Source organism: Oikopleura dioica, chromosome 2 (assembly GCF_907165135.1).
Source record: "Oikopleura dioica chromosome 2, OKI2018_I68_1.0, whole genome shotgun sequence".
NCBI lineage: Eukaryota > Metazoa > Chordata > Appendicularia > Copelata > Oikopleuridae > Oikopleura > Oikopleura dioica.
The window spans coordinates 15,247,445-15,268,529 of NC_137292.1; the positions used below are offsets into that span (position 1 = coordinate 15,247,445).

Consider the following 21,085-nt stretch of genomic DNA (forward strand, 5'->3'; position numbering starts at 1 on the left):
ATTCCTGCGATTCAGATGTTGGGAGTGGGGCTTTTATTCCTGATCCAAGCTGTTATGGCGCAGGAGGACTCAACAACAGAGAGCTTCTGGGTATTTCGTCTGGCGACGAACTTGATGGGCTACGCTTCCATCATTGTTCCGGCGATCTTCCTCAAGCGTCATCTTGATAGCAGAAATTACAAAGGCAAGAGCAACACCAACCTTTTTGTTTTTATCTGTACGTAGATAGCGGATCCGGAGTCTTCTACCCCTACTTGGTCAACTTCTTCTACGGCAAGGACGTCCATGACATTGAACAAGGATCGAAAGATACTGTATCTCCGGCAGCAAAGCCACAAATGACCACTGTTCAAATCGCCATCAAACTTGTCTTTTGCGCCGGCGGTCTTTATGTAAGAAGCAACAACTATTTCCAATTTCATCTGAATAATTCTCCTAGTCTTCCTATTTGACCTGGGGTGTGCTTCAAGAGCGAATTATCACACGAAAATACGGTGCTAATGAGAACAACGAGGGCGGCGAAAAATTCACCGACTCGCAATTCCTCGTCTTTATTAATCGATTCTCCGCTTTCATCATCGCCGGAATCTATCTTCAAATGAAACGACAGCCCAAGCATGGGTAAGTTTTCTTTCTTTTATTGATCTTCGCTTACATGTAATTGGCAAAAAATGATGAATTGGTTTTCTAAAGCATGAAATAAGCGGAAAGAGCGAGCGTAGTAGCAGACGCGAGGGTCACGGCAGCATCTCCAGTGATAGCTTCATTGATTTTCGTTTCCTCGGTTTCTCTTCTATACGCATCGCAGATAGCACGTGTCCAGCATCTGTTGAGAGCATTGGGCTCGGAGTTCTCTGCTTCAATACAGATCATGTCATCATCATTCGTAATTCTTGCGCAAGGATGCTCGACAGTCATTTTGACAACACCGCTTGTCTCGTCGTCAGACGATCTTTTTCGCCTAAATGGCTCGTTTGTTTCGATTCCATAAGTGCTGTAAATTGGATCGTATCGCCCTTGGCATGCAGAAGCTACCTCGCATGAGTACACACCTAGAAAACGTTTAATAGATCTTACTGTCACTCCAAATCTCTGGTTTACCGAAAGCAGGTGGCAAGCACGCATCGACAGTGCACTCGATCGACATCGTCAGCTCGCTTAATTTGTCAAAGTCCATGAAGGCGATTTGCCCGATTTTATCAAACGCAATCGTCTCACGAACCTTATCGAGGACTGTGAAGGGTGCATTCATCGAGCAACCGTTTTCAATGACATCGAAGCTCTCAGCCGCGTCTCCGTCGCCGAATGTGAGAGAGCAGGAACGCAAATGAGCGTATCGGTTGTCTGTCTTTGCTCGAACCTAGAATTATCTTAGAAATATGATCGATAACGGGTTTTTTACCTTGAACCAAAGCATGGGATCATCAAGCGAGTCAGGTGAGATATTGATTATTGAACTGTCGGTAGTTTCCTCGCAGGATTCATCCGTGCATCTGAGAATCTCAAACTCGGTGGCGGCCTCGTCGGTGAGATTTGTGGAAAGACGATCTCCTTCGGCCAGGAGATCGGAATCGACCTTTCCCGACCGCTTGATTCGGCATTCGAAGTCGTGGTGAGCTCCTTTTCGGTAGACAACTTCTCGGGTCCCAATTTTGCCCACGAGATCGTCGTATCCGATCGTACCTTTCTTGGGCTATCATTTTGAGCGCTAGATCAATAGATCTCTGTTTTGATAAACCATTCCTGAGTAAATATCGTACAAGTTTTCATCATCAAACTCGACAAAGTGGTTGATTTGGCATTCATCCACTCCCTCCAGCGGCCCCCGGAAAATGAGAAAGTTTTCAGACTCATCAACATGAAGACAGCTAGAGTTGGCAAAGGAAACTCCTTCTTCGTAAAAAGGGATGAGAGTTTGAAATCGGTTGTCTTCGATGTACTTGTGTTTGATAATCTTCGGCACTTGCATTTCGAACTGCGGTACGGTAGCGTCGTCCGAGGAGCATCGAAAGCTACTCATCCGTTGAATTTGCTCGAGAGGGACGCATTTGCGAAAGGTTTTTCCATTGAAGCCCTCGACGAGGACGCTTTCTTGGTTTTCGGGGCATTCCGTGACGCAGTGGTAGTCGCAAGGGTTGTTGATGGGATCGCTCTGGGCGCAGCTCTCGCCCAGTCCACGGCATCGAGCAGGCACTTTGTTTTCGCAGTCGATGGAGGCTTGGCATTCCTAATTGATAAAATATTACTGCGGGTCATCTTTACTTTCAAGAAATACCTGATAGAGAGGTTCCACGAGCTCCATGATCGTCGGAAGTTTTGGGGTAGAATCGCTCTCGAGAAGAATTCCTTCATCAGCTGATTTCGACTCGACCTCAACTTGAGGTTCGACCTGAGGTTGCTCTCCTGAAGATTCTTGCGCAAAAACAGTAGTGAATAAAATTCCTGAAATTTTCATTTTGAAGATTTCGAAAAAAAAGTGATGGAATTTGGTCGATGGACAGGGTTTTATCGCATCCCTATAAAATTGCCTCGCGTGCGACTAATTCCATGCTATTAAAAGTGCTCCGTAATTAGGAGGGATGATTTTTCTCTTTTTTCGAAGAAACGTGTCATGGAAATAATAAAACTTTATCATCCACATCATCAAGGCTCGCCGAAATTCGAATAATCCCCTTTCTATTGCTTCTTATTTCCTCTAAAAACATGTTTAGATGCCCCTTCTACAAATATTCTTTCTGCTCACTCTCGAATATTCTCTCCTCTTGGTTCCAGTACGAAGCGTTGAAATTTGTTTCCTTCCCGACACAAGTGCTCGCCAAGGCCTGTAAAGTCATCCCAGTAATGTTGATGGGCAAAGTCGTGTCTGGAAACAAGTATCCACTTTTCGACTGGGCTACTGCTGCTCAACTGGGTGTTGGCACATCCATCTTCCTCCTCTCAAATCACGATGGTAAGCTTTCCACAATTTCCTCTCGTTAAATTCTTCTAAAGATTCTGGTGACGGAAGCACAACTACTTTTTCCGGCCTCTTGTGCTTGATGGGTTACATGGTTTTCGATTCCTTCACTTCTAACTGGCAATCCGAAGTTTTCAAGTACAAAATGAGCTCCATGGAAATGATGTTCGGCGTCAACGTCTTTTCATGTCTCTTCACCTCCTGGTCGCTTATTTCTCAAGGTACCAAATTTATTCAATTATTTCTTCTAATTTATTGTCTCAGGATCCTTTGCTGAATCACTTGGCTTCATGCTCCGACATCCAGACTTTACTTTCCACGCCGTTGTCTTGTCCGCTTGCTCAGGTAAACAGGATTAATGAAAATTTATTCTAACATTTACATTTTAAGCTCTCGGCCAGTTATTTATTTATTACACCATTTCTGAGTTTGGTGCCGTTGTTTTCACCATCATCATGACCACCCGAAGTGCTCTTGGTAAGCCATTTTTTCGGAATCAGCTATTTGATCTTCTTTCTAGCGATTATTTTGTCGTGCATCATCTACGGTCACCCAGTCAATGGCCAGGGCGCTTTCGGTCTCCTCGTTGCCTTCTCCTCTCTTGGTCTTCGAATTTGGTACAAAATGCAGCAGAAAAAGAAGGCCCAGCAACAAAAAGGTCCAAACTAAATCCAGAAATTTGCCTGTATGTTAAGTAGAGACACGGTGCTTAGTTTCGCTATAAACTTATGAGATGGGCTCGGCAACCTGTGTAGAAAATCTGAATCGTAGGCCGAATGATCTTTCAGGCCCTGACTCAGCTCTTCTGCACAGGTTGTCGAGGTCAGCTTATGAGCAGTCATTATGTTGAGCATAATTGATTCTTATAACCGCGCAAATTTATAATACTGGCGATTGCTATTTAGCTTTATCTGGATTTTCCGATAGAGCAAAACTGCTTTTTCTATAAAATATTTCAGAAGACAAAGTCCCCCTCCTTGCCGAGAACAAATAATTCCGAAGAGAAAGTAACACAAGTCTTCCGGAAACAAAATCTAGCTTTACTTCTTTAATTCTTATTCAACCCTATTTTCTGTGCAATAACACTATTCGAAAAACATATATTCAAAGATAATGATGTAAAAATCCGAAACGTGCCTTTCATACCTAGCTTGAATCGAGAAAATTCTGTTTGAATATTTTGTGTATTTTTCAATTTTCACAAATAGGAAGTTCTATTGTTGATCTTATATTCACTGACTGGGCTTGACAATTTGCATAGAGAACCTGAGTCAGAGTCCGAAAAGAACTGAAATCCTAATCTATTTTGTGGCTTCTTTTTCAAAAAAGTCGCTACGGGGCTTTTCCTTTGAACTCTTTCAGGACCCTGACTCAGGCTTTCCGAGCTCTTCACACAGATAGTTCTTGGTTTCTTAGTACATTTGCCTCTTTTAAAAATCATCTTCAACAAAAAAGTGTCTCCGATTTTTCACCATCATTCTGTTTTCTGTAAAAGTTTCCTTGCGACGTATTTATTCCCTGTACACCTAGACGATAAATAAACACATACCTATATAATATTTAATCAAACAAACGCTGAGCGAACCTCTTGCTTCAGGGATGAACAAACCTGAGAATCGGAAACCGCGTTCGCGATTAAAAACCCTCGTCAAGAAAATAATCGCTCAGCTTGAGTTCTACTTTTCGGAGCCGAATTTGAGACGGGATTCCGTCCTCCGTCGTTTGGCAGGGCCCAGTGGGACGCAGCCAGTTCCGATTGCCTTTATTCTTAGATGCAATAGACTCAAGCAGATAACGCAAGATTTCAACCTCGTCCGACGGGCTGCTTTTGTCAAGGGATCAGACAATCGCAAGATTGGCTCGGAAACCTGTGTAAAAACCTGAGTCAGGGTCTTGAAAAAGCTTCGGCATCTATTCTTCAAGCGATGTTGCTTCGTTTAAAAATAACCCGCTAGGGGCTTTTATCATCTTTTAAGACTCTGACTCAGGTTTTCTACATAGAATGCCGAGCCTAGGTCGCAAGCCTTCTATTTTTGTTAATATTCCTGTTAACGATCCCTCTATGCAGACAGTAAAATATTAAAGCTGGCAGATTTGACAGTGGAATATGATCAAGGAGGCATTTGTCGCGTCGATCCAATACCACCAAGTCCTCGTTCAATTCGCCACAAGACGGTGTTTATCGAGGGTCTGCCAAAAGATGCCACTGTCGAATGGATGGAGGCTCTTGTCAAGGCACTCTCAGATTGCACCCCTTCATTCATAACGATCCCAAGGCACAAGAAGGGAAATGCCTGTGGGTATGCCTTCCTCGAGTTCAACTCGATAAAGCTCGCGCAAAAAGTCCACAGCGGTAAGCCTTTTTACGTATATCTGACGCGGTTAAAATCAATAAATATCATTTTGCTAGCATTTTTTCCATGGAAGTCAACTAAGTTTAGATTTCAACTCGAAACGAGCAATGTCGACAGCGTTTTTGCTTACAAGTAATCGCCGAAAACTCTTCCAAAACAAAATGCGCGAAAAACAGTCGAGTATCTTGGAAGAAGACATTCCGATCCCTCCTCCTTGTTTGAGATTTCTCCCAGAGGATGAAAGGCTTCGCCGGAAACCAAGAACTCCCTTGGTAGAGGTACAGTCAAATAACCTTCAACGAGATGACGCGAAAAATACAGCTGAATTGCCAAAAACCCAGACTGAAAAGCAGATGAGTATAGATGAAAATTATGTAGATATTCAACTTACTGACCAGGTAAACGATATTAATCTGAAAGTTTATCATTTTAAAAAGCCGGAAATTCCGACTGATCGAGTCTCCCGTAAAAGGAGAAGAAGTCCGAGCTCACAAGACTTGATTGACGGACTTGAGTGTCATCCGGTAAAGGAACTGAAAATCGACCCAGATTCGATTGAAGTGCAAGCAGAACCCGCAGAAGAGCATGAACTTATTATCCAGGAATCGAAAGAAACTCAAGATGCCGTCGAGCCCAGTGAACCCACTCGGCCCATCTCGTTGTTTTTACGAGCAAGGCGAAATTCATTTCCCCCACTGTTCGGCTGTTACGCTCATCATGGACTGACCTATTGGCAGGGATACTAAAACACTTGCACGAAAACACTTTCAAATGTCGTACATGCATAACTTATGTAAACGATGGTCATTATCTCTCTAAATTATCGATGTGTGAGTTTTTAGTATCCAATAAAAGGGCTCCTGAACTTTACGCGTTTGAACAAGGAACGGTTTCGTCGAACCCGCCTGCCATATCCAACGGCCTGCATCAAGACGTCTTGATTCCACCACAAAATGGAGGATCAGCGACTAAGTTGTCACAGCCTGAGCGCGAGCTTATCTCTACAGGCACCCAAACCGAATCAAGTTCTATCAACGAGCGCGTGGAGCATTTGCTGAAGTATGGGCGAAGTCAAGCAGAACAACTCAAATCGAGAAAGCGCAAGATCCCTTCGACAATCAGCGTCGTTCCGGCGAAGAAAAGACGGCGGAAAAGCCGCATTCGACGGAGAAACAAAGGAGTATCAAAACCTATCAATACACGAAATCGAAGATCAATGTCGAATTTGATCATTCCTTCCTGGGGAGGGAATCGATTCAAGGCGTACCTGGGCTCCGAGTGGCAAAAGATGAAGCGAGAGTACAAGCAGATGCAGAAGTCGAACATGGGCAGACTCAAGCAGAGACTGAAGGACGACACTTTTCGATTCATGGGCGCAGCTTTGAGAAAACATATCAAGCACGATGAAGTTTGCAAGGGCTTATCCGGTAAAACATTTGATTTTCGATGAAGACTCATTTGATTTTAGACGACGAGGATGAAGACGACCAGTCAGCGACGGAGAATGAAATGGACTTCAATAGCACTTATCCAGTTCTGCGAGTTCACGATCCACGTGGCGCTCGGCGAAAGGGGGATGCTCCTACATACCGACCGGGTAAGTGTACAATGCTTAACATTTATTAATGTATACTCAAACTCAGGCGTCATTGTTAAAATAACTTCGGATGGAGCATTATCAACGCATGAGCGTATACGCGCCAGGTTCGACGAGTACGGAAATGTCGCCTACGTCGATGTCAAGCCTGGATCAAATGTTGGATACGTCCGTTTTAGCAATCAATCTGGAGCTCAAAAAGCCATCGAGCTTGAAGGCATGTTCAAGCTTGAACTGCTCACGGGACGAGAAGAAGATAATTACTGGGAGGACCTACTTCAAAAGGCAAGATTTAAAACACCTTCTTATTTTCTAGTTTTCATTCGTAGCGAGAAACAAAGCGAAGTTCAAAGCGTAAGAAAACGCGCGGCGTCGACCGGCTCGCCAGAAGAGCTGCAAAGCAAAAGAAGAAAGAGCGAAAACTCCACATACTTTTTGACGTCGATATGGAAGACGAGAATGACTTTTGAACTTTTAGAAGCCACGATTCATGCACACTTTCTTTTTTGCTGCCATTCCAAGACAAGTTCGTTTTTCTATCAGCATATTTAGTTGCTGAAGATTTCAAATTTTTCAATTACAGAAAAAATTCACTGATGCCTTAGACAACCAGTTCATGTTCAAAAACACGCTTATGTATTTAAAAAAACAAAAACCTCTTCAATATATTGATATGTTTAACGATGCATATTGTCTTCTCCATCGCAACATTATTTCCAAAAATATATTTCATGTTTATTCATATTGCACAGCTTGAAAAATCATCAAAGGATCATCATCATGATCAGCCATTCTTCTACTGAAGCGAACCCATCGATCCTTGAACATCAGTTTTTGCATGCAAGTACAAAATTAGAATAATTTACCAGTAGTCTTCGGTCAGTATGATCAGATGTTGTTAGAGATCCGAATAACGCTCTTTGGTTTGCTGATGCATGACGTCCTGAGTGTGACCAACTTGAATGTCTTGAAGTTATCTGCATGATGGTCAGTAACATACCTTAGAGCTGCCTTCAGGAACGCAGAATAATATAAAAGAAAAACTAAATATCGTGACATAAAATTGACAATTTCTCGAATGCTGTAATCTTTCAACCCCAAGGACCTTTTACTTGGAAAAGGGATGAATAGTTTATCAAGGCACTCAACAGTTAATTCATATGATTTCTGACGTTTTGTGGCCGACAAAGTACACCAGAAACCCAAATAACATAGAAAACGCGACATTTTTCATACCGACACCTCATAATTTATCAAGTGGTACAAGGTTAAGGTGGAAGTATCACTTTGGAACATGTATTTATTTGGAATTCTGGCACTAGTGCTCTCTGAACTCTTCTTGAAATGACTTGATTTTTGCTTGAAAAGTCGAAAATGTAAGCGATAAAACTTGATCTTCTGTGATAACGAGGAACATTTCTTGAATGTCGCTGGATGATAGTTCGGGCATAACTGTGATCATTGTTGATTGCAAGTCTTGCATCGAAATAATTCCATCTTGGTCTTTAAATGCTTCATTCTTTAGTTGACCATAGCCTATGGTCCATAGGTCAATACGAAAATAGAAGCTAGAATTAGAGTTCATAAGTGATCGAAACATTCCCTTCATCCAAGTATTCGAATACTCTTTCGAGTTTTACATTTTGCGATGCTCTTATAGATTTCTTTGCCAAGGCTTTCCATTTTCTCGATTTCGGCTGAATGAAACGACTAATAGTAGAACATTGAAATCTCAAAGATTTACCACAACAATCGCTCGTTTTCCCATTGCTCTATATTTTGTATACATTTAGTTGTTTTGAGAGTTTATATGGAAAGTTATATCGATCTAGACGTCAGCCAGATAATACATTTGCGAGAAGTTTTAAATGTTCCCTGTCAAAACTAATTGTCTTATAATGTCTGACTGTCTTTTAAAACCTACAAACAGGGGCTGCTTACATGTATTTCTAAGGATAACTATACACATGCATCGTATGAAATTCCCTCAAGATAAACTTCCACACCCACTTTATAGCTCTGCTCAGCAAATATTGAACGAGTTGATGAATTTGCTCGGGGGCAAGAGTAATTCTTAAATAGTTTTTTCGGTAAAAAAATTACCTTGAGAGCTTCAAGAATGGCAGACATTGTGACAGAGAGTGTATCAGGCTATCTTCGATTTCAGTTGATTCAAGTTGGCCTTGAAAATGGCCTTTTTGATGTCATCGAAGTAACTCTTGGAAAAACAACGAAGCAGATCGCGAATGAAGCTAATTGCGACACAAGATACGTCGAAGAGTGGTGCCAGGTAAGAAGAAGGATAGTGATTAGTAAGTTGTGTAAACCTACTTAGGCATTAGCCCTGGGAAACATTTTGGTTGCGAACTTAGACAACAACTCAAAGGAGTATCTTTATTCAATGACTGCAGACATGAAGAAGACAATTTCTGAGATGACTCCGATGCTTCGACTTGTCAATTCAGTCGGATCAGCTATTCCAGAAGTCTGTTCCAACTTTTCGAGTGGCGCGCCCGTCTTCTTTGAAAAATACTGTAATGTCGCGAAGAATATTTCTAATGCTCTTGGCCCCTGGTACGAGACAGAATTACAGGGACGTTTATAGAAAGACCTTTCTATTTGGAGATTCAAGTATTCTACGGCGATTATAAACAATGAAAGGGTGTCCTGGAGCGAGCAGGAATCAACAAAGACTTCAAACACATCCTCGATTTCGGCTGTGGATTGGGACGTTCTACCTACGCTCTGGCAGACATTTTTCCCAATTCTACCATTCACGGAGTCGACCTAGATAAATTGTCAATCGATGAAGCACGGAAGAATCCCAAGTGTTCCGACAGGACGAAATTTCACTGCCAAGATGCTTCTGAATTCACTACCACTGGTCAACAATTTGAGCTTATCTGCTTCTTTGTTTGCCTTCACGATTTCGCTCATCCGACCAAAGCTCTTCAGGACCGTTCATAAATTGTCAAAGAAGGTGACTCCTTAACCATAAGAAAGAGACGTATTTTGAATCACTCAAAGCTTTGTCAACATTTGCTTACTTCTGATGGAAAAGTAATCGTCATCGAAATGGCTGGAAAGGATCATTTTGCTCCTGAGAAGTAGAGTAGCTTTCTATAATTTCTATATAAAGAATAAAAAACATATTTTGTCTCATAAGCGCTTCAAATTCCATTACAGCAAAGAAGAATTTAATTCTGTGGCCATTTCCGCTCTCCATTGTGTACCAGCATCGCGGCCAGAAAATGGAGAAAAAACTGGTAGATATCTCAATAACTTCCATAGAGAAAGAATTTTATTCTAGGAGAAGATATTGGCAATCCATTCCGTCTTTCACAGTTACAGAAGATTTCCAAGACAGCTGGATTTGAAGTCGAAAGAATTTCCGACGAAGTTCTCACTGATACTGGTTATCAACTCTTCATTCTGTCAAAATAAATCTTCTTGGACCCTAATTCTTTATCGTCTTTGCAGGTTCGAAAACATCAAAATCAGAGCACGAATGGTATAAATAGGCTCTGCAAATCCATAAATTGTCGGAAGACAAACCTTACGCAAATACCGGAATAAGCGCCAAATCAAATTATGCTTTAGGCTCAGAGGGGATTTTTATAATCACCCCTTGACCTAACACATAAATCTTCCGGGCAAAAATACACAACTTGAGGCGGCTTCGCAAAAAAAGGGCTCCACGGTAAATTTGCGCTGGACTTGGAAAATTAGGTTACAAGATTTTTAAAGGGCTCGGCCTTTTAGGGCATTTTCTTTATTTGCTTTGGCCAAACGCAGCGGTCGGTCAATCTCTTGCTGCGATGGACAAAGGACCAGACGATTTGCATTTGCCTTCCCAGGCGATGATAGAAAATGATAGCGCACGCGAAATGTCACCCACTGGTTCTTCTTCGTGCTGCAGACAGGTTCTGCAATCGACGATTATCTTGCTTTATTGTCAATAAAACTACTCTCGTTCGCTTTTTACTGTAACAATGGAGGCTCATTTTAACACTTCATTGTTACATACTATCAAGAATTCAATGGACGTAATTCTTTTCCCAAATGAAGATCTTTTAGGAGCAATTTAACATGATTTATTCGCACTGATTTCCCAAGTTTCGTAACGCTGTTTTGTAAGAAGGCCCAATTTATTCCGTGAACAGCTTGAGTCACCCCATGACACTCGTAATTTACGAAAACTCAATCGATCAGCATTCCCTCTCATCCCGCCCAATTGACCCGAACGACAGCCACCCATCAAAGGTTTCTGTTCATAAATATGCTCGATGACGCGTCTTCGACGATAATTATGTTTTGATCCCTTGGATCTGGACCAAAACGCGGGCGGCAAAGTGCTTCAAGTCTGAGATTTTTGCTATTCAAGCTCTAATTTTCATAATTTCTGATTGATCACTTCTGCAAAAGAGGATTACTTATTCAGCCTCGAAAAAAGAAGAAAGGATCGGAAAAGATGAAACCTGAGTTAGGGTTTGAAAGATCTTTAGTAAAAAGCGGCGTAGCAATTTTCTTATTCTGGCGAAGCCGCTTTGCGGCTTCGATTCTAAAAAAGCCGCGTAGAGATCTTCCAAACCCTAACTCAGGTTTTCCGAGCCAGATCGGAAAGGATAAAGCACAGGAGAAGCAGATGCTCTTTCGAATTTGCTCCCAAGTTATTAGGAACTAACTTTTCTTCTAAATCAATCTTTCAATAAACGCCAAGACGAAATGAAGCAGAATAAGTCGACTTTGAATGATGTTTCCGGCTTCTGTCTCGCAGAGCATAAACTTTGCTCAGGCTGAGAAAAGCTCTGTACTGAAGCTTGTAAACTTCTCAGAAGAGTGATTTACGGCGCGTTTGTGCATCTTAGGCAATCGGCCCGCCGTAAAATCAGAGGAGGAGATCGTCAAGTCCGATCAGCGCTTTGAGATGGCATCCTTTCCGCCACACCTTTCAGCCTCCCCGCCTATCGAAGCTCTATCTCCCTAGATATCCGGCAGGCCATGCTTTATTTTATCAGAAGGCCTTGGAACTTATTGCCCGTGGTGTAAAATCCGCCTTATTTATCGTAAATCGTGTGAAACTACTGATGTCTTTCAGAAATTCAGGGCGAATTTTGATTTGAATAAATATTGTTGAGCACCAACTATGGAAATAAATATGATTAGCGTTCTGTTGAAAACACAATTAATCTGAAATTTCCAAATTTCTGCGAGGCAATATCCGGTTCAATCAAGACTTTCCCAATCAGACTTTCCCAGAGAATCTGCCCACCCAAGATCCCGATAGCAACAAGATTTCGATAAAAATTCAGTATCAGAAAGAAAACACGGAGGTGGTCTGGCAAATTCGATCAGAAAACTCGCTCGTAAGAAGTTTGTCTTGAACCGACTCAAACAATCAGAGAAAAAACGAAAAAATATTGATTTATTTTATGAAAAAGTAAGTTTTCTCGAGATACAAATATCAAATACGCGATGATTCATCATCTGATGCCGTTCATAACTGAATGATTCAGGCATAACTAAACCATGACAGTACCTTTTTTTCGATTAGTCCCACATGGTATCCTGCTGCATAGGATGCCTTAGTTACAGCCTCGCGTGCATTGGACGGCTGCATCGAGATTTTCATGGAAGATGGCGCAGCTGCGTCCAATCCGATTTTTCTCCGAGGAGGGGAATCGCTGTGACGCGCTCTCGCTAGATGGCGCATCACCCGCGCATTTCTCTTTATAATCTCTTCGGTGGGAACCACAGTCAATAAGCAAAAAATTCAGAAAACCACAAAAGAGAATGACTTCCACTCCGATTTCTTGGGCCAAGGTCGCCGTCACCAAGCCAAAACCAAAGCCCACTCCACAGAAGACTTCTTCTCCCGCCCAGCATTTTCCTGCTCTCGCGAAACAGTCATCAGCCAAGGCTCCACCAGGATTCGAAGCTGTCAAACCTTCCGTCCCACAGTCTCCGGCCCCCGTCAAGAAGAAACCCCTCACAAAGACCCTGAGCGAGGAAACTGGCAAGCCAAAGCTATCGGATATCCTCCGCCGAGAGACTGTCGCCCCGAAGAAGAAGCCCCAGCAAAAGCTGAAACGAAGCATCGATTCGGGTCTCGTAGCACTGGCCGACGCGAAGCAACAGAAGTACCAGACGATTTCGTACATTCGCAGCCAGTATCAAGGCGTCAAGGGAACGAGCCAGCTCAAAAAGCTCGTCGAAGGACTTCGCCTTTCAAAGGAGAAAGAGATCGAGAAACTCCGTCAACTGGAGCATGAGATCGAAGCAGTGGAGCAGAAACTCAAATTCGACAAGGTACAATAGTTAACTAGAACATATGTGACCAAGAAGTAGATACGTAGAACTTAATCGCTTCATAATTGAGTTTCGGATATTACGAATATAAATAAAATTGAGCTATCAAATAAAACGATGATTTCAGGACGGCTCCAGCTCCATTCCCGAGTTCCAGATGATGTCCAAGGAGATCCGCCTTCGCAAACGAAGGATCGAGCTCGTCCGCAACCACATCAAAGCTGCCAACGAACGGATCGAGATCCTCTTGGACGACGACAATGCTGGAAACGATCTGATCGACAACATCAATAATCTCATCGATGAATTCAACGAAGAGTTCATCTTTGATCCCAGTAAGTAATAACTAAAAACAGCTCGTAAAACACTTTTTTCGATCATAAATTAAAATCCTCTTGAGTAATCAGATAATAATTGCATCTTTCAGGTCGAATGACTCCATCTGCAGATTCCTTGGGATCCTCAGCTCCTTCGATCGAATCTTTCAGCTCATCGGGCCGAAGCGACTCGCTAGACAGCCTAGGAGACTCCCGGCCCTCCACTCCTGCGTCGCTCAACCCTTCCGCAGAAGTCTTCTCGCCAAGCAAGAGCCGTCCATCGACTCCGATCATGTCGACTGCCCAGCGATACAAGAAGTGGGTCGAGGAGAAGATGGCTCCTGAATTCGCAGCGATGAATGCCGAACCACCACAGCAACCAGCTCCAGCCATGCCCATGATCCCCAACGTTCCACGATACTGCGCCCTGGTCACCTACATGCCCGGATTGTGGATGATGCAATCGCCAGTTGCTGTCAACTGCTACAAATATATTATACTGCCAAAATCCAGAAATGTGCCCGCTGTACTTCACACTACCCAACCTTACTGTACTACCGGTCAATTCTCCCACTAAAATATTTTCATTTTTAAAACTTTTATTTGTCTTTTCTTTGCATAATCTCATAAGCAGTAAATCGACGCCAAAAGGCCTGTGAAGAAATCCTGAGTCAGGGTCTTGTAAGAACTGTCATGGTATGCTCATTTGAAACGGCAGGGGACTCTTTCAGGACTTTACTCGGTTTCCAACACAGATTGCCGCAATTTTATGGCCCCAATTCGACTTGACGCGATTCCGTTCGAGGAACATAGCAGGGTGGCTATTTTGGACAAAATTTTGGGGTCTGGCCATCCAATTTCCATCCAATAAATTTTGAGTTGGAACTTTCCATCCAAAATCCAACCCAATCCAATTATTACCCAATTCCCAAAAAATCCCCAATTCCAATTAGATCCAATTGGATAAATCCAATTTTTCCAAGGCTTTTAGTACTTTGAAAAGAAGCGAAACAGTAAGTTTTTATCCGAAAGGAGGATCAACATAGCCAAAACAATGATTTTTTATCCGAAATTGTTCATTTTTATCATGAAAATGACCCTTCTTTGCATAGTTTAGCGATATATTTTTTATTGGATCCAATTCCCCAATTTCCCCCAATTGCCCAATTTTCCCCAACGAAATCCGGTACCCTGGCCATCCAAATTCCATCCAAACCTTATTGGATTGGATCCAATCCAATTCCAACTAACCCCCAAATCCAAAATAGCCACCCTGAACATAGATTTGTTTATTAGAGGGCAGTAGGAAAAAGTTGGACAAATCAAGACCGCAGAAAACATGACAGGAAATTTCATCTTCATTACCAATCTGTGACATTTCCGTATCTTTGAGCAGCCCTGCTTTTGAGCTCCTGTTGAGTCGCTTTCTTCGTGAACTTCGGCCCCTTCGCCCCCTCCGGCATCTGTTTTGGAGCTTCTTGAACTGGCCTCCTAAAGTTTACAAGTTTATATATCACAGTCGTAAAGTTTGTTCTTTACTTTTTCGGGATTTTGATTTTGCGCTCATCTTGCGTTGTTTCAATTGGCATCTCACGGATTGTTGTTTTGTGTATGGCCTGTTCCATTTCGCCGTGGCTGAACACAAATATTTACCGGGCTTTGTTTTACGCGGGTCAAACCTAAACTGGCGGCTCCAACCAACAGCCATATCCTGCACATGCGCTGGTCGAACAGTTTTGCCCTGAAAAGACCTCAAAATTTATTTATGTTCTTCTTTGAAGGTTGCGCTCGTGTGAGAGGAAAACCTGAGTCAGGGCCCTGAGAGCCTGAAAGACCCAGAGGTTAAAATCCTACGATTTCAGAACACTGACTCAGGATTTCTACTCAGCCTGCCGAGCCAAGCTTTACCCGCATCGAGGAAGCTTTATTGCCTTCCTGGAAGAACTTCTCGTCATCATCTGCCGCATCAATCGGTTTGAGATCGTTTTTCCACGCCTTCCAAGCTTCAGCCGGGTCTGGCGAGGGCGGCCGTGGCGCCGAGAACAGAAGAGAATCATTATTCCAATTGACTCCAAGCGCGTCATCCGACGTCTTGAAGAAATCCGAACGAGTTTTCGTCAGCAGCATCTCTTCTGGAGGAGGAAGGGAGGATTTGCTCTCATCTTTTGGCTTCTCAGGCTTTTTGAATTGAGCCTTTTCTAGGGCAAACGAACTTTAGGAGGATGAAGAATTGTTCTTCTTGAAAACGATGGTAAATCTCCTCTTATCTAGCTATTCCGAGAAGAAAATTACATAAGGAACAAATGGATCTTGTTCCAAATTAGATACAGCTTTGCTGGCTTAATTACTTTATTCAAGAATTCAGAACTTCATCATTAAATTGAGAGATTAGAGCTCGTTCAACTGAGTCAGGAACTAGGTCTAGGATGGGGGGTGATCGCTGGAGATCCAAAATGAGGCGCTCGAGATGAATCACCGATGAGTGGAGCGCGGGTTGTTTGGATCTCCAGAGCGCGGAGATCGAAGCTCGATCTCCAAATCAATCCCAGGGATTCTGTCGATCTCCAGTTTTCGGTGACCGGAGCTCTGAATTTTCTCGACCAAGGATTTTTCTCGATTAAATTCATATTTTGCAGGGACTTTGCGGATCAGTATCTCAAAAAAATGATAATTTCTAATGCTAATCTTCAAGAAATTATCGCTCACCCGCCGAGCTGAGTCTTTGGAATATGAAACCGAACCAATTTTAGAATTTTGAGATTTCAAGTATTGAAAAATGTTGAAACACATCGAATTGAGAAAAATACTTGAGCAGAGATAATAAATAGTACATTTTTCCCTAAAATTACTATCCATGCACTTGTTTTGACAAAAGATTTGAAATCTACAGTGCCGAATTAGTATTGCCTGAGATTTTTACGTTGATCCGGTCAGTCGCTTCTGATATCAGTAGGCTGGCAGAAGATTGTTTTAAAGTGACTCATCCGACTTAGGGGATCAAAAATTTTTGGATCTCCAAGAAGTGGAGATCGAGAGTGGTGATCGATCACCGCAATTTCGGAGTGGAGATCGCGCGGATCTCCACGCAATCGGAGATCCAAACGACCTGCGCACCACTCATTGGTGATTCCTCTCAAGCGCCTCATTTCGGATCTCCAGCGATCACCCCCGATCCTAGACCTAGGTCAGGAAGACTTTGATGGATAAGGAAATCGAAATTGAGCTCGGCAATTTGTGTAGAAAACCTTTAAGTCAGGCCCCGAAGACCGTTTATCATTCAGAACCTGACTCAAGTTTCAATGTTTTCTACAGAGGTTGCCGAGACCAGAATAGAATAGGGCCGTTTTGGGGTGTTAAGATTTGTGTTGATTTCAAATTATCCAGCCCTGCTTACATCATTAAAATTATTGTAGCGAGGAGATTTACCATATTAAAATGATCAGTGCTCCTCTCTGAGAAGCACTGCTCAGCTAAATTTGGGAACTTACCTGGCTGCTGCTCAGTTTCCGAGTCTGACGAATCTGAATTTGAGTCGCCGAGCCCGAAGAAGTCAGTCATACGATCGAGTTACTAAAAATTACTGTGACACTGACCCTGTCGATTAAGGTTAGAGGAAACAGTAAATGAATCGGATATGCCTGAAGTGAGAGTTAAAAGATCTCATGATTTACATCATATTTATCTGTTTATGTATGTAGCAATTTTCAAAGCAATTGAGGCATGAAATTGCTTCAGCAAGATGTTTGAAATGTTCTTTTGATTGTCAAATTTTATGTCTTCGGCATGTTTAAATGATGGAAACAATGACATGCTCTTTCTTTATTCTTTAGTTGTTAGATTAAATTCTTTAAAAAAGACTCGAATAGTTACATCTTGTAAATGATTTTATTGAAAAGAATAAACGGCAGTTATGTGAATATTCACAGAGTATAAATTTCATCGAGGATGGACAAAGATTGATGCTGTTTGTTCAGGATTCAAAATAATAAATGGTAGTAGTGGCATAAAATGTGATGGTGCGCGTTTTTTCTCGAATTCGTCTAATAGTGAAATGGAACCAGGAGAAGTTGTGTGAAACTGGACATTTGCGGGAGCAGCTCTTCTTGTGGGGTTGGAACTTTAGAGCTTGAGCCAGGGATGCACTTCCAACGATTTCTTCGACCGATCGCCGTAGTCGTAGAGAAGCTCGGTTCCCGCAGGAATGTCTTCTTTCGCGAAGATGATGAGGCGCACTGGGTCGATCGGGTCTTGCATCTAAAAACAAATCTGTTAATTTAAATTCCGACAATGGAAAACTTACGTCCAGAGGCTTCGTCGCGCAATTGGGCGTCTTGCAGGAATGATTCAAAAGCCTTCCGTAGAAAGGCGACTCTGCCGTGGCGTCGATGCAGTATTTCTTGCCCTTGAATTCGAACCAATACATGTAGGAGCCAGTTTCGGGATCTTCGTAGTACTTGCTTTCTTGGGCGTAGCTTTCTTCGATGTTTTCGGGGTAGAAGAAGTCGCCCTTGTATTCTACCACGAAATCGCCCTAAAAACAGAAACCGTAAGACATTTTTCACTGAAAATGTTTATATAATAAGTACGCTCCGAAGTTTAGGAGGAATCCAATTAATTCGCGTAAATAATCAAACTTACAGGGTCAGTAGAGGGGTTGTCATTTGATGATCAAATTTTGAAAATATAAAAATTGAAGATTGAAGATCAAAATTTAGGAAAGCCTTCTATTATTGGTACTTACTTTATTGAATTTCCTGGTACTATAGATGCCTCTCTGCTTGATTGGACAGTTTCTGATCTCAAGGCTAAAAGTATCAATTGAGTATCAATCACTGTTTTCTAAAAAAGCCTTACCCTTCCTGACACTGAGATTTGACAAGATCGCGCCAGAGCTCGTCCTTCTCATCTTCGATCTGTTTGCTCGTCTTTCGGTTGCTTCGTCGGACTTCGAAGAAATCTGTGATTCGTGTGATTGTGTTCTTCTTTTCGAAATCTTCATCGGTTTCTTTTTTCACTTTTCTCTTCGGCTTCGTTTTCTGAAACAGAATATTACTGCAAGTGCCGGCTTACCGGTATTTTCCCCATTTCACTATCAGAAGTAGATAAAGAGATTAACACTGTTTTTTTAGGTTTACTCCCACTTTTTCAGACGCCCTTTATTCGCGTCAGGGCACGAGCTACCCCCTTATGATCAATAGTAAAAATGATCCTCGTCATCTGGGGATTCTAAAACAATATCATATAAGGATGTTCCTTGGCCAGAGTCATGGAAAAATTTCACGGTTTTACACATAAAACAGGCCATTTTGGGCATACCCTCTCTTCGAATGAGTCATTCGAGGTCATGTGACCTCACCAAGGTCACGAGACCCAGACGAGGACACGCAGCAGAGTCTGGGCTTTCAGAAAATATATAGAAGTATGGGGGTTACAACTAAGGATTTTGAATGCGGTTGGGACAAAGTGGGAGCTAGGTTCAACAAATCGAAATCCGATGCCCGGAAAACCCGATATCGGATCGGATATTTATCGGGTTTTGTCGGGTTTTTTTTTTCACCCTACAAAACCCGATCCTGAAAATTTCAAAAACCCGACGTAGGATCGGGTTTTTGTCGGATTTTGTCGGAATTTCGTCGGGTTTTTCTTGCCTTTTCAGCCAATCACAGTCGGTCAAATAGCCTCCCTTGCCCTTTTTTACTCAAAAAGCACTCGAAATAGATGAGAACTGCCTCCAAAACCGGGGAAAGGCAGAGAACGAGCTCTAGAGGACATTTACATTAATCTTACCAAAGATAATCATCTGGCGATTGAGAGAATGAAATTCAGCGAGGTCCCTGGCAATCAGCGATCCATTTCGAGGGCAGAATTTCAGAGAACGCCTGAGCTTGAAGGCCTTAGCAGAACAGTCTTTTAGGTTGACTCCCACTATTTTCAACCCCATGGGTTATTTAAAGTCATGTGACCTCGGCAAGGCCTAACCCCCTAAACTGCAACTCAGCAAGGTCCAAGCTTTCTAAACATATAAAGAGGGTTTGGATTATTTATTCTATATTCTACCGTATTACTAATATTATTGCACAATGGGAAAATGCACATTCTAAATAATATTATTAATGATCCTCGAAAATTGTTGAAAAAATCTGCTCGAGATAAGTTATTGACCTTCTTTTGACTTGATTTTTTTAATTTTTGCTTGTAGGAAACCCGACAAAAATCCGACAAAAAACCCGATAAAAACCCGATTTCGGACCCGACAAAAACCCGATAAAATCCAACAAAACCCGATCCAACAAAACCCGACCTCCTAAAAAACCCGATAAAACCCGATCTTGGTTTCGGGCGATTTTGTTGAACCTAGAGTGGGAGTAAACCTAAAAAAAACAGTGTTATTATCAGTACAAGAGGTTTAAATTTTTGCAAACTAAGCTCACTGATAAACTAAGCTAAAACTCAGCTTAGTAAGCTGGAATACCATATACCGTATATTCTCGCGACTCAAAGTAAAATACAAATTGCCTCTTTGAAGTAAAATCTTTCGATAATGTGTCAACTAAAGAGTCTTGTTTGATCCTCTTTGATGAATATACAAGGTACTATCATTATTATATTATCATTATATTAAAGATAATTGTAACTGTAATTGTTACTTAATCACCTTTGCTTTCTTCTTCTCATCTTTTGGTTCTGGAGACTTGAGAACATCGTTTAGATTGCGCCTTGCCGAATCTTCTACTTTTACTTCTGGTTTTCTTGTAAGTTTGGGCATTTCCTTCGCTGCCGCTTCTTTCTTCTCAGGCTGCTCTTTTGGTTCCTCTTTTGGCTCTTCTTTGACTTCTTCTTTCGCTGGCGGAATTTCACGAAGAGGCGATTTACGAGCTTCCATTTCTTCAAAGGGGCCTCGATACGGCGATTTAGGAGCTTCATTTATCGCGACTTTCTTGTTTTTCTTCGGCTTCTTCTTTTTCTCAGCTGTCTTTTTCGATTTTGAGTCTTTCAGACTTTTTGCGCCTCGGATTTCTTTTTCTTCATGATTTCGCCGATCGTTGGCGGCGAGGGAGGACTTTGATCCAGGTAATTTGGGGTCTGCACATCGCCACTAAAGATGCAAATGAATTTGTATTTTCTCTTCATTTTTGGTTTTGTTTGAAAAAGGGGAAAAAGAAAAGCTTATATTTACCTCGTTCCGGAGACAACAACTGACGCCTTCTGATCGAAATCTAGCTTTTTCTAAAATCTCGGTTGGAAAAAGACACAAATCAAAGACACGCATACTAAACAGGAAGTCCTGTCATATGACAACCGTTTCTTGGGGCGAGCAGGGGAGGCACTTTCTCCGCGACTCCTCGAAGTTGCCTTTTCGAAGCTTTAAAAATTGAATGATTTCAAATCGAATCGTTTGATCTTCAATTAATTAAAATCAAATGATACTTTCTGGTAAAAATCAAAGCTTTTCCTTTGTAGAAGCACTTTCATTCTTCCTCGGCGAAGCTTCTAGCGTATCTTTCAGAACTTTTCTGGGACTCTCAGGCGTACAGATCGGCCCATTATTTTT

General features: G+C 42.1%; 8 protein-coding genes across 10 annotated transcripts; 4 read left to right on the forward strand and 4 right to left on the reverse strand.

The window, feature by feature from the left end:
- The first annotated feature begins 16 nt into the window (after positions 1-16).
- On the forward strand, positions 17-4,499 carry LOC145696677 (adenosine 3'-phospho 5'-phosphosulfate transporter 1-like). 3 transcript variants are annotated; one of them, XM_081773755.1, is made up of 9 exons: positions 17-184; positions 226-392; positions 440-621; positions 2,712-2,950; positions 2,992-3,177; positions 3,221-3,301; positions 3,347-3,433; positions 3,477-3,641; positions 3,916-4,499. In XM_081773755.1, the coding sequence occupies exons 1-8, from the start codon at positions 55-57 to the stop codon at positions 3,623-3,625; spliced, it is 1,221 nt and encodes a 406-aa protein (XP_081629881.1). In that variant the 5' UTR covers positions 17-54; the 3' UTR covers positions 3,626-3,641; positions 3,916-4,499. The 3 variants fall into 3 exon arrangements, with proteins under 3 accessions (XP_081629881.1, XP_081629880.1, XP_081629879.1); XM_081773754.1 differs by having other exon boundaries at positions 3,477-3,614; positions 3,919-4,499; XM_081773753.1 differs by having other exon boundaries at positions 3,477-3,614; positions 3,916-4,290.
- Positions 656-1,694, reverse strand: LOC145696694 (uncharacterized). The gene is made up of 3 exons (XM_081773773.1): positions 1,403-1,694; positions 1,102-1,360; positions 656-1,052 (listed from the first exon to the last, which is right to left on the reverse strand). Exons 1-3 carry the CDS (start codon positions 1,415-1,417, stop codon positions 688-690), a joined length of 639 nt encoding a protein of 212 aa, XP_081629899.1. The 5' UTR covers positions 1,418-1,694; the 3' UTR covers positions 656-687.
- LOC145696692 (uncharacterized) lies at positions 1,425-2,491 on the reverse strand. The gene is made up of 2 exons (XM_081773771.1): positions 2,276-2,491; positions 1,425-2,227 (listed from the first exon to the last, which is right to left on the reverse strand). Exons 1-2 carry the CDS (start codon positions 2,453-2,455, stop codon positions 1,709-1,711), a joined length of 699 nt encoding a protein of 232 aa, XP_081629897.1. The 5' UTR covers positions 2,456-2,491; the 3' UTR covers positions 1,425-1,708.
- Positions 4,500-5,029: 530 nt separating the features above from the next.
- LOC145696673 (uncharacterized) lies at positions 5,030-7,417 on the forward strand. Its single transcript, XM_081773746.1, has 7 exons — positions 5,030-5,309; positions 5,398-5,708; positions 5,748-6,043; positions 6,166-6,737; positions 6,779-6,907; positions 6,954-7,192; positions 7,237-7,417. Exons 1-7 carry the CDS (start codon positions 5,174-5,176, stop codon positions 7,375-7,377), a joined length of 1,824 nt encoding a protein of 607 aa, XP_081629872.1. The 5' UTR covers positions 5,030-5,173; the 3' UTR covers positions 7,378-7,417.
- Positions 7,418-8,906: 1,489 nt separating this feature from the next.
- LOC145698472 (uncharacterized) lies at positions 8,907-9,512 on the forward strand. The gene is made up of 2 exons (XM_081775674.1): positions 8,907-9,197; positions 9,243-9,512. The coding sequence occupies exons 1-2, from the start codon at positions 9,027-9,029 to the stop codon at positions 9,510-9,512; spliced, it is 441 nt and encodes a 146-aa protein (XP_081631800.1). The 5' UTR covers positions 8,907-9,026.
- Positions 9,513-12,236: 2,724 nt separating this feature from the next.
- Positions 12,237-14,129, forward strand: LOC145696625 (uncharacterized). Its single transcript, XM_081773693.1, has 4 exons — positions 12,237-12,347; positions 12,685-13,216; positions 13,344-13,551; positions 13,644-14,129. The coding sequence occupies exons 1-4, from the start codon at positions 12,340-12,342 to the stop codon at positions 14,108-14,110; spliced, it is 1,215 nt and encodes a 404-aa protein (XP_081629819.1). The 5' UTR covers positions 12,237-12,339; the 3' UTR covers positions 14,111-14,129.
- Positions 14,130-14,713: 584 nt separating this feature from the next.
- LOC145696803 (uncharacterized) lies at positions 14,714-17,141 on the reverse strand. The gene is made up of 5 exons (XM_081773896.1): positions 17,022-17,141; positions 15,442-15,731; positions 15,213-15,274; positions 15,073-15,168; positions 14,714-15,024 (listed from the first exon to the last, which is right to left on the reverse strand). The coding sequence occupies exons 1-5, from the start codon at positions 17,089-17,091 to the stop codon at positions 14,895-14,897; spliced, it is 648 nt and encodes a 215-aa protein (XP_081630022.1). The 5' UTR covers positions 17,092-17,141; the 3' UTR covers positions 14,714-14,894.
- A 258-nt stretch (positions 17,142-17,399) lies between these two features.
- LOC145696805 (histone-lysine N-methyltransferase set-1-like) lies at positions 17,400-20,884 on the reverse strand. The gene is made up of 7 exons (XM_081773898.1): positions 20,850-20,884; positions 20,711-20,771; positions 20,189-20,629; positions 18,388-18,569; positions 18,275-18,338; positions 17,834-18,064; positions 17,400-17,787 (listed from the first exon to the last, which is right to left on the reverse strand). The coding sequence occupies exons 3-7, from the start codon at positions 20,414-20,416 to the stop codon at positions 17,653-17,655; spliced, it is 840 nt and encodes a 279-aa protein (XP_081630024.1). The 5' UTR covers positions 20,417-20,629; positions 20,711-20,771; positions 20,850-20,884; the 3' UTR covers positions 17,400-17,652.
- Positions 20,885-21,085: the final 201 nt, after the last annotated feature.

Excerpts from the sequence above, each read along its gene's own strand:
- LOC145698472 (XM_081775674.1), top strand. The coding sequence starts at position 9,027 with ATGGCAGACATTGTGACAGAGAGTGTATCAGGCTATCTTCGATTTCAG. Across the intron at positions 9,198-9,242 it reads ACGTCGAAGAGTGGTGCCAG|GCATTAGCCCTGGGAAACAT; the intron begins GTAAGAAGAAGG and ends AAACCTACTTAG.
- LOC145696803 (XM_081773896.1), bottom strand. The coding sequence starts at position 17,091 with ATGACTGACTTCTTCGGGCTCGGCGACTCAAATTCAGATTCGTCAGAC. Across the intron at positions 15,732-17,021 it reads GGAAACTGAGCAGCAGCCAG|AAAAGGCTCAATTCAAAAAG; the intron begins GTAAGTTCCCAA and ends CGTTTGCCCTAG. Across the intron at positions 15,169-15,212 it reads GGTTGGAGCCGCCAGTTTAG|CCACGGCGAAATGGAACAGG; the intron begins GTTTGACCCGCG and ends ATTTGTGTTCAG.
- LOC145696694 (XM_081773773.1), bottom strand. Across the intron at positions 1,053-1,101 it reads GTGCTTGCCACCTGCTTTCG|GTGTGTACTCATGCGAGGTA; the intron begins GTAAACCAGAGA and ends AACGTTTTCTAG.
- LOC145696673 (XM_081773746.1), top strand. The coding sequence starts at position 5,174 with ATGGAGGCTCTTGTCAAGGCACTCTCAGATTGCACCCCTTCATTCATA. Across the intron at positions 5,709-5,747 it reads ATATTCAACTTACTGACCAG|CCGGAAATTCCGACTGATCG; the intron begins GTAAACGATATT and ends CATTTTAAAAAG. Across the intron at positions 6,908-6,953 it reads TGCTCCTACATACCGACCGG|GCGTCATTGTTAAAATAACT; the intron begins GTAAGTGTACAA and ends ACTCAAACTCAG.
- LOC145696805 (XM_081773898.1), bottom strand. The coding sequence starts at position 20,416 with ATGGAAGCTCGTAAATCGCCTCTTCGTGAAATTCCGCCAGCGAAAGAA. Across the intron at positions 18,339-18,387 it reads AAATCTCAGTGTCAGGAAGG|CCTTGAGATCAGAAACTGTC; the intron begins GTAAGGCTTTTT and ends TGATACTTTTAG. Across the intron at positions 18,065-18,274 it reads GTACCAGGAAATTCAATAAA|GGCGATTTCGTGGTAGAATA; the intron begins GTAAGTACCAAT and ends TTCTGTTTTTAG.
- LOC145696677 (XM_081773753.1), top strand. The coding sequence starts at position 55 with ATGGCGCAGGAGGACTCAACAACAGAGAGCTTCTGGGTATTTCGTCTG. Across the intron at positions 2,951-2,991 it reads CCTCCTCTCAAATCACGATG|ATTCTGGTGACGGAAGCACA; the intron begins GTAAGCTTTCCA and ends ATTCTTCTAAAG. Across the intron at positions 3,434-3,476 it reads GACCACCCGAAGTGCTCTTG|CGATTATTTTGTCGTGCATC; the intron begins GTAAGCCATTTT and ends TCTTCTTTCTAG.
- LOC145696625 (XM_081773693.1), top strand. Across the intron at positions 13,217-13,343 it reads AGAAACTCAAATTCGACAAG|GACGGCTCCAGCTCCATTCC; the intron begins GTACAATAGTTA and ends CGATGATTTCAG. Across the intron at positions 13,552-13,643 it reads AGAGTTCATCTTTGATCCCA|GTCGAATGACTCCATCTGCA; the intron begins GTAAGTAATAAC and ends TGCATCTTTCAG.
- LOC145696692 (XM_081773771.1), bottom strand. The coding sequence starts at position 2,455 with ATGAAAATTTCAGGAATTTTATTCACTACTGTTTTTGCGCAAGAATCT. Across the intron at positions 2,228-2,275 it reads TCGTGGAACCTCTCTATCAG|GAATGCCAAGCCTCCATCGA; the intron begins GTATTTCTTGAA and ends TTTATCAATTAG.